General features: G+C 35.5%; 1 protein-coding gene across 29 annotated transcripts in view; it reads left to right on the top strand.

Moving 5' to 3' along the window:
* Positions 1-15,609, top strand: part of Hdac9 (histone deacetylase 9) — an 860,512-nt gene that overhangs the window by 372,569 nt on the left and 472,334 nt on the right. For 26 of the 29 annotated variants that reach the window (XM_078040000.1, XM_078040015.1, XM_078040005.1 and 23 more), the window contains one exon: positions 8,941-9,003. In XM_078040000.1, the coding sequence (XP_077896126.1) occupies positions 8,941-9,003 (63 nt within the window). Of the gene's footprint in view, positions 1-8,283; positions 8,534-8,588; positions 8,704-8,940; positions 9,004-9,252; positions 9,357-15,609 lie in introns of those variants that run through there. The other 3 variants (XM_078040009.1, XM_078040010.1, XM_078040016.1) reach the window with 3 other exon arrangements.

Raw genomic sequence — 15,609 nt, 5'->3', positions numbered from 1 at the left:
AACCAAGTCCAGAGATGAGATTAGAAGAAGAGTGGTAGATGGAATGGGGAGAGATGGTGCATAAGATGATAGAAATTATGTGCCTGAACTTTGGTTTTGAAAATAACTATGCATGGAGGTGTACTGATATTGACTGCATCATGTGTATGTATGTAGATTTGTGTGTATCCGTTCAATCAACACAAGTTTGGTACTTATTGTTTTCTAGGCAGTGTGGAATAAGCACATAAATAAAAGACCTTTTCCTGTTCGTGACTCGCTGAGGTCTTTTGTGGGGAATAGACCTGTAAACAAATTATTTAAATATTCTGTGATTTATGTCACGACTGGAAAGCAGAGTTAGGTTTTCTCATTCACTGTTACTGAGGTTAGGGAATGCTTTCCGAAAGAGATAACCTTTTGGACAGAGATTTGAAGAATGAATAGATTTTATTCCTATTAGCTCCCAAGCAAGAGCTGCTGTCTCCATTCTGTGAACTTACCAAGTGCAAAGAGATTTTTATATTAGATGAAGGAGGAAGAAATCCTGGAATATGCTGCCTATAAGAGAGAGCCATGCCTAAAATGAAGATATGGAAAGGATGAAAAAAAGAAGGGATAGGAAGGTTTCTACCAGGCAAAATGAACAAAAAGAAAATGTGTTGTACTAATTTTATAGGCAAAAAGAATTTGAATAGGCAAAAAGGGCATTATATACTAATAAAATGAAAAAGAGTTGACTAGATAGAAAAGGAGGGATAAAAACTCTGGATTGCAAGAATAGCAGATGTTAAAGCTTAGAATAATGAAGAATTTGTGTTGAGGGGTCACCAGTGCATCATATCTATTGTGTAACTTTTGAAAAGGAGAAAGGTTGAGCTGCTAAGTCAGACTGTGGTCAGAACTTGAATGGCCTTGGAGCCCTTCCCCTCTGCTCTTGAAATGACAGTCGTGAAATAGGACCAATTCTGTACCCATGACTCCATATCACTGTGGGATATGGACAATTGCAAATGTGTATAATTTAGTTATATGCCTCTGCTATATATATATTTTTAATTTCTCACAAAAGCAAATAAACTGTGTTTTAGGTACATTCTATTTCTTAGATTTGGTATTTGTCACCTGACTAGATTGGATTATGAAGTCAGAATTGAATAGCAACATTAAAAAATATGCTAATTTCAGAGGCAAGCATTCCAGAATTCTTCCAGTTTAACTTGGTGACAGGTCATGGCATGGTCTGGTGAATATCACACTGTCCTTTATAGAAACAAATACATGAAAAGATTTGGGTTGGTTTTATGATATCTGCTATATTTATATCAGCTCATACAAAAGTAGTCTTATCACAGGTCTAAAAGGTAGTATTTATCCATATTCTACACATGACTGAATTAATTTTTGGTGTTCAGAATCCCATTTACTTCTAAATGTTAAAAGACTTATTTTGTAGAATAACATGAACTTACACATTTGATTCTTATCAAGTGGTAGAGATCACGATGCTAATAGTATTTAACTGGACTTGCAGAATTTTTATTTTCATAGCACTGCAGCCAAAAATAGGGTACTGTGTTGAAGTTGAAATTTCCTTTAAGAGCTTCTGATCCCATAGAGAGCTTGTGCATACAAGCCTTAGTCAACATAGATAGATTAGTCAAGGTTGATTCGTATTTCAAAGTACATATTCACTAAAGAAAGGTGATGTCTCATTATCAGTATGAACCATTACATGCCATTTAAGCAAAAGCAAGGATTTCTAGTTCCTGCGTACTGATACCTACATTTAGGAATATATACCACATTCATTAATGTAAAATGATGTTAACTTGCTTAGTTTTCTTATGTGAAATGTTAGTTTCACAGTCACAGAAATATTGTATGTACAAAATGTTGAAAATCGTGTTAAAAGTTTCTCAAGTGAATTTTGAAAGAGGGGGAAATTGGATTTGAAGTTCAGAATATTGAGAGGAAATAATAAACTCAAAGGAATTCACCAGTTGAAAGCAGAGCATGTGGACACTAGCCAGTGCAACTGACAACTAGACTTTTCTAGAAGCTCCGCCATTGTTGCCCATTACTAGATACAATATTGTAAAGTGGGGGTATGAACGCATTTTTATATTAGTTTCTTAGTGTCAATGTCTTAAATATCTCATGAGAAAGCTATTTTAATTCTTGGTTCACTCAAGTTGTACAAGATGACAATCATAGTTCAGGAGACCATGCAAGATCATTTATCTTATAATCTTTCCACTGGATATTCTATGTGCAGGGTCAATGATAAGGCAAGAGAAAGGCAATAAATTAAAGAGTAATTAAACATTACATGATTTCATCAAAGGATTGTTTTTCAGATATGAAATTTTTAATTATTATTGAATTGGTGTTTTAATAAGAAACTATGATAAAATGCATAGTAACAAGGAAATATTAGCTGTCAAATAGCACATTAGGGACTTACTCCAGATCAGTAGATACTTAATAGCATCCCCTGGAGAAGAAATCATTTGTCATTACAGAAGTATTTATTTTGTGACATACTATGTGCCAGATACAACAGGAAGCAAAGAGACTAGCTTTTCAAGTTGATGAATGAAGCTTTTATGGCTATGAATAAGGAACTCAATATTTAATCAATTGCATAACTTATTTTTTAAAAATTATACAGTCCCTTAGAAAAAGAGATGAGTAACAGCTTCTCAAATATTTTAATCACTGCAGTTAAAGGTTCAAAGAAGGGCATTTTCATTGTTACTAGTTATAGTATTAATAGCTACCATTTATTGAATGCCTGTTTGTTTGCCAGGTATGATATCATTCTTTGTAATCCTCCTAACAACGCTACAAGGTTTATTATTTTGAATCCATGGTTATAAATTCAAATTTAAGGAAGATTGAAATAAAATCTGTTACAGCGTTTCTTATCCCACTGTATGGTCATTATCCTCTAAATCTGAAAATCTTCAGTATTTCTTCTAAATCTGACGATTCCATGAAATTAGAGGCGTGACATCCCTCTATGCATCTATATCTTCAGAGCTCACTCTGTAGTTATGAAATAAATGTTCAATATAGATTAACTGACTTTCATACAAAAAAAAAAACAGCTTCCCTTGGTTCTCTCAAAGGACCATTAAGTTTTACTTGTCCCTCTAATTACAGGACCATGCATTACTATATTGATTTCTCCCCCTGCATTGGTTGCTTTGAGCTGTTAAGTTGCCCAAGGGCTGATGGATTGGCAAACACTCAGAAAAATAGAATCTAGAACAGAGTGGCTCAGCTGGGAAGAGCAGTGGACACATGCCATCATCTGAGTGTAAAATGCTGGTCTCATTTTGCAATAGGCAAAGATCACTTTCTGGTGTTGCTCAGTCTCTTTATATTTTGAATGTTATTGGCATTGTTTTTAGTCTCTTACCTAGTTTAATTATTTTCATTTTTAAAAATCGTTCTCTAATAATACTTGCTAATTTGAAATTGCACCATAAAAGATATTTTATCCATCTATATTTTTAGTCATCTAATTATTGCTTTGGAAAAGATGATCTAATCTTGTAGTTCTCAAACATTATTTGTGCATCAGAATCACTTGGAGGGCTTGTTAAAATACAGATTCCTTCCAGAGATTCTGATTTAGTAGTTCTGGGGTAGAGCCCAATAAATTTCATTTATAACAAGTTCCCAGGTGACCCTGATCCCGTGTAATCTCCTAAAAATAGAATAAGTCATGGATCAACATTTGAAGGAAAGAAAGAAAAAATTTCATTTCAAGCAAAGCAAGGCCTGTGACTCTAAAATTTTTGTTATTGTTGATTTGTTTTGTTTCCACGTAAAACAGGCTCCCTGAAATTTCATTGCAGATATATTTTCTCAAACTACCTGCTGATGGGACCAGACATTCTTTTCTCAGCTGAAAGCCATTTGATGACCAATTGGGGTTCTTCAGTGGGGAATAATTACTTATGAATGCAGTATCTTCTATTTAGTAAGAATGGGTGCTGTTCCTTTAAGAAAGAGAAAATTCAGATAAATAAGCTAATTACCAAGCAAAAGTTACTTTATCATTCCCTTTCCATCCTGTTTCTTGGGAGTCTGAGAGAATTAACCCTGTTGATTGTAAACAAATGTGTATAACTTTATTGCTGTTAACAGTCGTTGGAGAAATGTGAGGACCAGCAAAGAGAGAGTGTTGGTGAATGAGTGAATGGAGGATACTAGTTATTGATGAGTAATTTGTAGTTTTCTTGTAAAGCACATTCAGTATTTCAAGGAGACAAATTTTAAAACTTTATATAGAGTCCATAATCACAGGATTTGGCACTGCATGAAAAGTCTGTTTTCTTGCACACAAACAGAATATATATTGTGTGGTAATATAAATCACATTACACTATTTGCCTTGCTTCTTTATAGTGGGGTCTTCAGGTATTACTAAGCCTGATCTGAGAAACAGATATGAAGATATTTCTGTAATAAGAATTTTAATACATTTTGAGGGTTTTTTTGGCCTACATACTTGCATAAAAAGAATTGTAATTATCATAATTTTTAAGTAATATTTCATATTAGGATTTGATTCCCATTCCTACTTTCTAGTAAATAGAGAATGTAGATTTTTGTTTTTGCTTATTGGCCTTTTTTAACCTGTATAAATATAAAGTATGATATTTAGATCAATTTCAAAATGCTTATTAAACTGAATTAGAATTTATTATATTGAAATTTTTTTTAAAGCCACCTGTTTTAGTTAGCTTTCTCACTGCTGTTATCAAAAGACCGGGATAGAACAATTGGAGGAGGAAAAGTTTATTTGAGGGCCCACAGTTTCAGAACTCTCAATCCATAGATGGCTAGCTGCATTCCTTAGGGCCCAAGGCAAGGGAGAACATCATGGTGGAGGAGTGGGGTGGAGGAAAATAGCTCAGGACATAGAATCAGTAAGAAAAGAGAAAGGTAAGGGGGTAGAGCAGTGTCAAGGATGACAGGACAGCTCCGCTCTCCAGGGACAAAATATTCACCCCAAAGGCACAACCCCAATGACCCACCTCCTCCAGTAACACTCTATCTGCCTACAGTTACCACACAGTTAACTCCTGTCCACAAATTAATGCACTGATTACGTTAAAGCTCTCATAACCCAATTATTTCATCTTTAAACTTTCTTGCATTGTCTCACACATGAGCTTTTGGAGGACACTTCATATATAAACCATAATACTACCCTCCTATTTTAGCTTGACATTTATATCAGCTTATTAGGATTCATACAAAAGAAAATGTATGTCTTTTTCCCGAAATCAGTAAAATTGGTTTAATAATCAAATCAATCACATATCTTTACCGATATTGTGATGGTATAAGAAAAAAAATTAACCTTCTTAATATTTAAGCTTTGGATAATAGAACTGTGGCAATCAGCATCATGGGTGGTTGTTTTGAAGATGTTTATATTTCTTCCCAGAGACAAGTGGATCTATTTCACAATGTGTCCAATATCTTTTCACACTGAGTAATTTTTCATTATCAAGAGTTAAATGAAAGACAAGACTGCTAATGAAAAAAAATGCTGAAGGCATGTAGGGATGAAATGTTAATTTTTTAACTTGTTAGTTTTTAACTTGAAGAATACACATTGGAATGCCCTTTCCCAGAATTTCTGAGAAATTGGAGATGCTCTTCTGGAACTTTCTTCAATTTTCTTTTTCTTTCTTTTTTTTTAATGACTATAAAAACTTGGAGATACTTTTTTATCAATTGCAGTTTTATGGTGCAATTGAACAAAATGGCAAAGACATATAGGTATATATCATGATTTTGTTATCCTGTATATATTTATCATGATTTTTGTATATTCTGTTAAATACTTTGACACATTTAAACAGTGATTCTATTTTTCATCCATAGATCCTATTAAATTTTATTCTGAATATCTCAGGTAATTATTTGCATCATTTTAGTAAGGGGAAAGATGGCTGACTGGAGAGCATGAATGCTAGACCTGCATGGTTAATTACCTGGGTTACCTTCAGCAAGCCTCTTTAGGCCTGACTCCATTAGAGAGAAAGATTGAAAGGGAGGGAAGAAGGAAGAAAGGAAGGAAGAAAGGAAGGAAGGAAGGAAGGTAGGAAGGAAGGATAGTAACTAGCAAAGGAGATGGATAAAAGCTTGATTGTGGTGATTTTTTTCAGTGTATGCTTGTCTCAAATCATCTGATTGTATATTTCAAATATATACAATCTTAATTTATCAAATATACCTTAATAAAAATGTTTATTTATTTATTTATAATTTTTAAAAAATATTTTTTAGTTGTAGATGGATATAATGCCTTTATTTTTTTTATTTTTACATGATGCCAGGGATTGAACCCAGTGCCTCATGCATGCTAGGCAAGCACCATACCACTGAGCCATAACTCCAGCCCCTAAAAATGTTTTTTTAAGTAAAATGAAAAAACAGAATTTTGCACTCCCAAATGTAAACCGATATAAGTGGAGCTTCCCTGGTTGAGGGGAGAGCCTCATCTGGGCAAAATGAGGCAGCTTCCAGGTACCTTTACATCCTGCAGTGGTTTCCTGAGGCAGAATTTGAAGATTATTGTGGCCAACCTCCCCACCCCAACCCCAGGTTTAGAATGCTATATGTGATCACTATATAAATACATCATCACAAGGAAAATTATCAGATCCACATTATTTCTATCCCTTGAATTTCATACACACACTTCTTAATGGAAAGCTTATTTGTAATATCAGATGGAATCAAATACTTTTTCCACTGATAGGAACATAAGATTTTGTTGTTTAGCTTAAGTCAAATGCTATTTGAAATAACTATTTTTTAAAAAATCTTATAACTCACTTGTCTAAATGTGCTTTTTCAAGAAGTGGTATACTGAACAGAAGTTATCTATGAAAGAAGAGGAATTCAGCAGTGGGTTCGCTATTAAATAATTTAACTTTTTTTTTTTTTTTTTTTTTTTTAGCCAAAACTCTGTGAACACTTCTTTGCTTTTCCATGTCCCATACCTTAGGGTTGACCAAGTTTTTCTTCTGTCAGATTGCTCTGAGGACCTTGCAGCAATCTGCTTTTCCTCTTTCTTTCTCTGTTGCTACTAATGCCTTAGGAATTGTATTTTTCTTGCTGATTTAGTTTAGAAAAGCTTCCATGAAGAGTGAAGAGCTTCTATGACCAGTGGATTATACTTTTGTGTTTGCCCTTGGGAGCAGTTAGATGCTGGCATTCCATTTTGGGATGCAGAATTTATTTCTCACAGACACTGATATAAATGTACACCAGAGACTGTAGAACTTTTATTCTACCTATTGTAGTGCATTTACTTTACAGGTGAATGTCACAATGTGTGCTGGTCTGGAAATCTATCAACTATCATAAATGCTATTCCAAAGAAAAGTGGCATCCATATTTCAGACAACCAATGTATAGATAAACCCAGAATATTCATATTTAAGTACTAAATATACTTACTTATTTATCGACAGGTGCACAAACATGGTAGTTCTGCATCCATAGGAAAGTATCAAAATTTTCCTTTTCCTTTTTCAAGTCAATTGGATTTAGCTTAAGAGAGCGAAAGACGGAGAAATTTCAGATCTTAGCCATCCATGCTTTTATGTTTTTGTTTTTTAGATAGAGTAGGAACTGGATGCAATAAAATTGACAGGTGGTACTAAGACCACATTAGGATTCGTGAAATGGACAATTGCCTTACATAAATAGCAAGTAAAAAAATCAAACCAGTCCTTCATAAAAATTTTATTCTGGAGTGTGCTTGTTTTCCGAAACTACCTCTACTAAATCTCCTGTCAGTGCTGAAACTAGAAGGCAGAAAAGCTTCTAGTGCTACAGCCAACTGCAGTGTAGCCAGAGAAACAGGCAACAAAAATAGAACACCAGGATTGCTGTGCGTGGGTGAGGCAGAAACCACATTATGAGCAAAAGCTTCCAGTATTATTTTAGAACCAATACAGAGCTCTGCACTTCTCTCTCTCTTTCTCTCTCTCTCTCTCTCTTCCAAAAACACATACTACAAAAATAAAATGAAATTAAATGTATGTGCATTTGCCCTCTTTGAATTATGATTCTTAATTTTTTTTTTCCTTGCCTTCCTTTGGACTCAAATCGCCAGTATGAAAACAGTGTGTAAAACGAGCTTGGAGGCAGGAAAGAGTTAATTGCTTTTAAGGCCCTGCAACAGAGAATTATGGTTTGAAAGATAGAGGCTGGACAGCTGGGTTTGCTGGGGTATTTTTAAATGCATTAATGCAGGCTCCAATCACTCGGCCATGCTTGACCTATTTTTGGCTCAGGCCGACCATTGTTCTATTTCTGTGCCTGTGGGCCATGCTGTTGTTGATTCATATGCAAATGGATTATCACTAGCTTTAGCCAACTTGAGCTGAGAGAGACTGAGAAAGGGAAGAGAGACACACACAAACAGATACAAGGGCACCGGCTGGAGCCACTTGCAGGACTGAAGGTTCTTGCAACGAAACCCCTAGCAGCCTGAAGAACTATAAGCCAGGTTTAATTGGTTTCTTTTTCTCGTGGGTAGAGTTAATATTTTGCTACTTATTCTGACAAAGAAATAACCCCGAAGCACATTCCTATTTCCCACCTGCTTCTAGTTTCCTGGATAACCTAAAACTCCAGAGAGCTATAGCATCCACTCTATCCTTTCTGCTTTGCACACAGGTTGGTAGCGGGGGAAAGTGTCCAGGTCTTTTTAAAAGTGTATGTCCGTCTGAGCAGAAATGAAATCATTGTCGAAGTTGATCCTCTGCCGCTTCTCCTCAGGGAGGAGGGAGGACCAGCCAGGGTAGCTCCTGGGGCCAGTGCACTGAGCAGTGATGAATCTTTCATGTAGCTGAAGTAAGAGTGATTGGAATATGCTGCAGACAATTTACGAGAGTGACTCTTGTTTTTCCTCAGATGGGGTGGCTGGACGGGAGCAGCTCTTGGCTCAGCAGAGAATGCACAGTATGATCAGCTCAGGTAAGATCCTCTTTCATAACTGAGACCTTTTATGTTTGAAAGAGGGCTGGCTTGGGAAATGCAGCTAAGAAAAGCACCTCTCTTCAGAAATGACTGCTTTTTCGGTTTGATGTTGATGTTTTCTTGGTGCCGCTGTAGGGTTTAACTTAGATCCCTTCCATTACTGTTTCTGTGCATATTCCGGAGTCTGTTTAAGGAGGCTGCTTCTGAATGAAATTGCAAAGTATTGCTTTGGAAGAAAGATGAGAGTGAGATAAGTAAAATGTAGTGGAAGGTGTTTTGCCTTACTATGCAACTAGAAAAAGGAGATTCGAACTGATTCTAAGCATATGCTAATAGGACTTGAAAATCAGGTAAGTTCATATTGGGGCTTCAGTTTAAATTGCAGACTCGGCCAGCCTGACAATTTTGTATTTACAGTGTGCATACAGAGCACATCTATTTATAGACCTACCTTCTGAAATGTGTTTGTCACAGAGTTTTAAAGGTAGTTTTTTTTTCCCCCCTCAATGTGGCTTTTTCTCCTCAGCCCAAAATGAAACTGTTTAGGATGAAATAAAATTATTATTAGTAGATGCTTATTTTAATTGTTGTCAAAAACATTTGGGAAGTCTAGCATCGTCAGGCAGATGCAGTGGCATACACACATATAAATGTGTTAGAAGCAGGTGCAACATTTTAAAGGATAACAGGAACAGATTCCAGTTTCTTGTTTCTCTCTGTGTGTGCTTGTGCTCTCAAAGATGTGCTGATGGGAGATGAATCTTGTCAGCTTTATCAGTTTATATTTTTCAAAAGAGCATATTCTCCAGGAAATGTTATTTACTTGTAATTATTGCTTTTTGCATTTATTTCTTATTACTAATTCAGCTTTTAGGACTCTTTGTTTCTGTTTTCTTCTGAATGCTTCTACCTAAATTGGCTTAAAGTTCTTCCTCAGATCCCCTAAGTTCCCACGTTGATTTAATTGTAATTACAGATCACTGTCTAGCTTTCCATGATAAGAACGTAACATAAAGCAGCCTGTACATTGTGGGGCTAGGCGTAAAAACAATCAATATTCCACAGGTTGGTAGGGCAACTGCTTTGGCGCTGACACACCTTCTCATCTATTCGCATCCTGTTTGAAGCAAATTTTCTTTAAAACTCTGGTAGTCATATTGATTTTTAAGATCCTTCTGTTGGTCCAGTCTTTTCATGAAATCAGAATAAAGCATCAATTTTATACAGTTTTGGTGTTTATACACTTAAGTGACAGGAACTATACTAACAAGTTGTGTCTGCTTAACCAAAGTAAACCTACCAGAATTACATTAATTTATTATCAGAGTGAAAACTGATGTCAGCTTCTGGACAGGTCAGCAAGTGTATCTCAGATGGGAGTTGTCACTTAAATATTAAAATATATATTAATATATTAATATCTACTTTAATTATATTTTTTAAATATCGAGGGACTCATTGAAATTAACTCTTTTTGCTGTTTTTTCAGTACTATGCTATATCCTTCTAGTCTTTGCCTCTGAGTACAAGTTTGATATTTCTTTCATATGGCAGAAACACAGCCCTGCCTTCTACACAGGTTGGCCACAGGTGTTACGAGCTTTGCCAGTTCTCCATGTCTTTGATCATCACATACACCTGTACTTCCATTTCAGCTGAAATTGTCATTTCCCTGACTCTTAGTGATTTGTACGCAAAGCGTTGAGATTTTTAACAGGGAAGTGCTTGAGATTGTCCATGCTGTTACCTTTTATACCAGAAGCAACACTGAAGTACTAGCTATTTTTTTATATATATTATATTTTTAGTTGTTGATGGACCTTTATTTTATTCATTTATTTATATGAGGTGCTGAGAATTGAACCCAGTGCCTCACACATATGAGGCAAGTGCTCTACCACTGAGCCGCAATCCCTAGCTATTAAATGGAAAACGATGTAGGTTAATATCAACTCTCTAACCTGTTTGTAAATAAGGAAACTCTGTGTTCTACTTACTTTTGAAATTTGAAACATAACTTCATCCTCCTGATGATGATGTATGGTATTTGATTTTATTTCATATTGTATGTCCTTGAATGTAATTTACTGAATCTATATTGTGGATTTTCTGGGAGGCACTGGTTCTCAGAGTGCCCAAAAGTGTTCTACAAAATGTGATGCCTAGAATCTATCCCTAAAGTATCAGTTTTCATTAGTGAGAGCCACAGTATGGACTTTGGGGTTTTTAAGTCTCCCCAGCTCTTGCAACCTTCAGCAAACTGGCCTGGGGTAGAGAATGGGTGATGATGATGGTGAACCAGCATCAGTAGGGTCTGCCCTTTGAATTCATTGATGAATTAGGAGCTTGCTTGTCTTAATTTACCCACTGATCTTGTTCAGCTTCCTCTTGGACCAATGGCCTGGTTGTGATTTGTAGGCTAAGAAGTGGATGGAGTCTTTGAATCTGAAAGAGAGAAAAGATACTTGGGTGCAGTTCAGAGTTTTGGAGAGAGCCCTGTCCTAGGAGCTTATTCGCACATGAACTCCATTACTAGCCAGTTGTATAATGGGTTTGTTCATCTTCAAAATGAAGAATAATTGTGTCCACCTCCTGATCTCTTAGCATTCTTATTAAGGTTCAGATTTATCAGCATGTATTTAAAATGTGGTACAATTATTAGTATTTTTACTGATTGAAACTAGGATCCTCACTCTTCCGTGCCATGTTCTACCAGATGAGTTAGATTATAGGTCACATGGGGAAATTAATTTTTATTCCCGTAACCAGGTTTCTTTAGCTATCATATAAATCTATTATTTCTTTGGCTATCTTGGTCTGATAAGACTAGTCCTTTTCTTATGTAAATTGTGTCTATACTTTTGGATGGCTTGTGTGTGTGTGTGTGTGTGTATGTCTCATGTAATAATAAAAGACAAAGAAGTTGAAGGGGATGTAATCAAACAATGAAATCCCTATGGAAGTTTTCTTGAGATTAATTACTTAAAGATTTTAGTTTTCTTGTATAATTGTCATTAGCAGTTACTTCAGAGTTCCCACTTAATATTTTAATTCTGTTGGCTATTATGCATTCTCTCTCTCTCTCTCTTACACACACGCATCACACACTCACACACACACACACACGTGTGTGTGTGTGTGTGATGCTAGATATCTTGGGTAAGGTTCAGATGTTGTATAGAGAGTTCTATAACATAGTCTGTGAATACCTTTCTGTTAAAAATTTTTATAATAGTGAATCTTGGAATTCACTATGATTGACACATTTTTTTCCAAGTACATCTCCCCTTTTGTGGCCAGCGTGGGCCAATGTAAGTGATAACTGTGGCAGAAACTGAAGCATATACAAATATTGATTCAGGTCTCTCAGCAGGCGCTGGCAAAAGCAGGGGTATTTTCCTGTTCCCAGGCATGCTGCCTAACATGTTGGACTGCAGAGCTGTCCACACGGTACTGGAACAGTTATTATAAAGGAATTTCCTAGAGTTTGTACAGAACTAATGTCAGTTATAATAAGGGACAATTCAATTTTTTACCATGTATTCTCATTTTAATGTATGAAACTAAAACATTTAACTCTAAATCCTAAAATTTTTATTAAAACGTGCCTTTACTTTTCCTTAATCCTTTTGTTCCTTGGTGTGTGGTATTGAGAAGAAGGGAACATATTGGATTCAATCATTTATGTCTACTTGAAAAGCACACTCTAATTATGAAAATATAAGTCTAAGAAATGCCACTGTCATGTCGAGAATCACGTCTAATATTCCCTATAATTACTGTTTTGCTGTTCTCTAAGACAGATTCTTCACTTATAAATCTGTTACCAATTGGGATAATTGATAGATATCAATCAAAAACTAATTATAAACAGGCCCATTGAGAATGGGGGCAAGAATGAGTGTTTCATATTTCTGAGGATGACAGAGGTGAAGACTTTTATGTTCATTAAGTAAGAAAATTCAATAAAACCCTGCAGGATTGATTCCAAAAGAATCCCACATTCGGATATTAAATACTAAAAACATACTATAGGTAACTTCGATTTTAGAGTTGAAAAATTTGAAAATACACCATGTAATTTCTCAGCATCAATAGATACTTAAGTGACCCCCCCAAATACCTGCTCTACCTGCTCCAATATTCAATAATAAGAGGAAATAAATCTATATAACCCAGTAGAACATACATCATGGTACAAATAGCCAAGGGAAAAAAATGGAAGCAGGAGTTTTTGATCAGAACATAGAGACTTGTCTCCTGGGCCTTCTTCAGATTTTACTGGCAAGTTGACAACTTCCTGAGAATTATAACATTTCCAAATCTGGAGAGAAGCAAACAGGGTGGATACCCTCAGCATGTTTGGTTGTTCTCGTTTTCTGTTTTGACGGAGGAATATGAGAAATGATTTGGGAGAGAAACTGGTGAAATGGAGGAAGGTGAACAAACGTGCTCTCTTTGGAGAAGGGGAGGCTTGAAAACAACTTTTTAACTGAGGAGATGAGCCTTAGCACCTTGAGATGCCCCTTCCTCCACTAATCTTAGAGATCCCAATAAGAAGAAAACTCATTGAACCTCAGGTTGTCTAATAATCGCTTTCCAGAGCTACACCCTTTAGCAAGAACATAAATTCCACAAAGCAAGATCTCGAAGGTGAGAATTATAAAACAATAAAATGAGATGAAAAGGGAGATTTAGATCTAAATAAATGACTTGAGAATATAAAAAAACATGATAATTATAGAACGAAAATTGTTCTTAGAAATAGCAGAAAACTGAATAAACTTTAATGGAAAATCTTGAATGACAAGGAGGAAAAGCTTGAAACCTTCAGGAAACAAGGAAAATGAGGTAATACAATTAGAGAAAAGTCAATACATTTGAAAGACAAAGGTCAAATGTCAGAAAGATTATTCTCGTCCCAGAAGTTGATATCCTAAAACAATGAAACAGAAGGAATCTTTATAAAAAGGGAAAAAATGATTTCATTAAAAAAGAAAAGGGAAATGAGCGTATTAAAAGAGCTCCCCATATTTTAGAGAAATTTGATGTAAGTGTTCAGTACTGGTTCATATTCTGATTGGCTAATGACAAATCATTCTTCAGGTGTTCAGGCAGGGAAAGCAGAGCCTGCGGACAGGGAGGTTGGGAGGAAGTGCCTTCCTAAGAGTTAGGAAGACTTGTCAACCTTATCACTCCATGATGGAGGACAGTGAAGAAAATTTCTGAAGTTCTAAAAGAAAGACAATCCAGTGTTACCCTCAGCTAAGATGTTATTAAAATGCAAAGAAAATAGGTGGACAAAGTAGGACTCCTTAAATCTAAAAGAGAGTATTTGACAATAAAACCCACCCAATGAAGAGAGTAGCCTAAAACATAAGGTAAATTCAGAAGAAGAGAAAACTTTGTGAAAGTCATAGGGGTGATGATGATGAATTCATTTAAACAATATGTGACTGTGGTTATAGGAAAGAAAGTAAATGTTATAAAGTAGGGCAATGTTGACATATTAATAAAACAAACCAATGTAAGGTGTTGGGGAGAGGTGAGATGGAAAGATGTGAGAGGTGCTGATATCTTTTTCCTGAGCAGGAACAGATTCTCTGTTGCTTAAAATAGAAACACACTTAAAAAAAAAAAAGATTCCAAACATTGATTAAAAAAATTTTTTTTTTTAGTTTATTTAACCTTAGATATTTTTGGAAATAGTATCTCTTTATGATGAGGAAGCATGTTTATAGTTCCTTCAAATACAGTTTTAAATCTGCTAAATTTAAATTCAGTTTTTTAAAAAAAATAATATCAATAAGATCTTGATGAAGTTATTATTTTTATCTATCTATTCACGTCCCCAACAAATTCATGTACAGATAGAAAGAAATCAGGAGAGATTTCTTTGTTTGTGCTTTGGTGAAGGGGAGGGAAATTTGTTTTTATGAGATTTTTTTCCTGCCTTTTTTGAACTTTTTATAATAAATAGGCATACATCTTCTAAAAAATGGCCCTTTCATCTTCACACACAAAGCTATTACACCAGAATACTAACAATGATTAATTGTAGAACTAGGTATATTAGGTGTTTTCCACTGCAAGTAAAAGAAAACTTTGGTCAAAATGACAAATAAGGACTTTTATCATTTAATAAAGCTGGGTGGTCAGGCACTACCAGGAACACAGTGATGTCAGGGACATTCAACTCCCTCATATAGTGCCACTATACTAGTTCTAGCATTGGGTTCTGTGATCATAAGATCCGTTCTCCAATGGTTACAACCCCTCCGTAGCAGGTCCAGGCCTCCTGGTAATCATTACAGGACAACTTCCAGAGACAAACAAGGGAAACTTTGCTTCTTTGAGGTGTCCTTTTAAGAAAAGAATCTTAATGGAACGGAACGTCCTAAGCAAATTATGCTTCATAACTCATTGGCCCAAATAACATCCATCTCCACTGACCCATTTTCAACAAGTTTTGAGAAGAATAGTTGCTCTGGATGATGTGGGAATGGTGGCTATATGAACCTATTGGGAAGAAGAAAGAAGGATCAAGAATAGAAGTTAGCTAGGTACCAGCAGTGTTTTCCACTGTGTGAACATTGGTGATCA

The sequence above is a fragment of the Ictidomys tridecemlineatus genome, chromosome 2 (assembly GCF_052094955.1).
Source record: "Ictidomys tridecemlineatus isolate mIctTri1 chromosome 2, mIctTri1.hap1, whole genome shotgun sequence".
Taxonomy (NCBI): Eukaryota; Metazoa; Chordata; class Mammalia; order Rodentia; family Sciuridae; genus Ictidomys; species Ictidomys tridecemlineatus.
The sequence above is the reverse complement of the archived record's forward strand: the minus strand, read 5'-3'. Positions and strand labels throughout refer to the sequence as shown.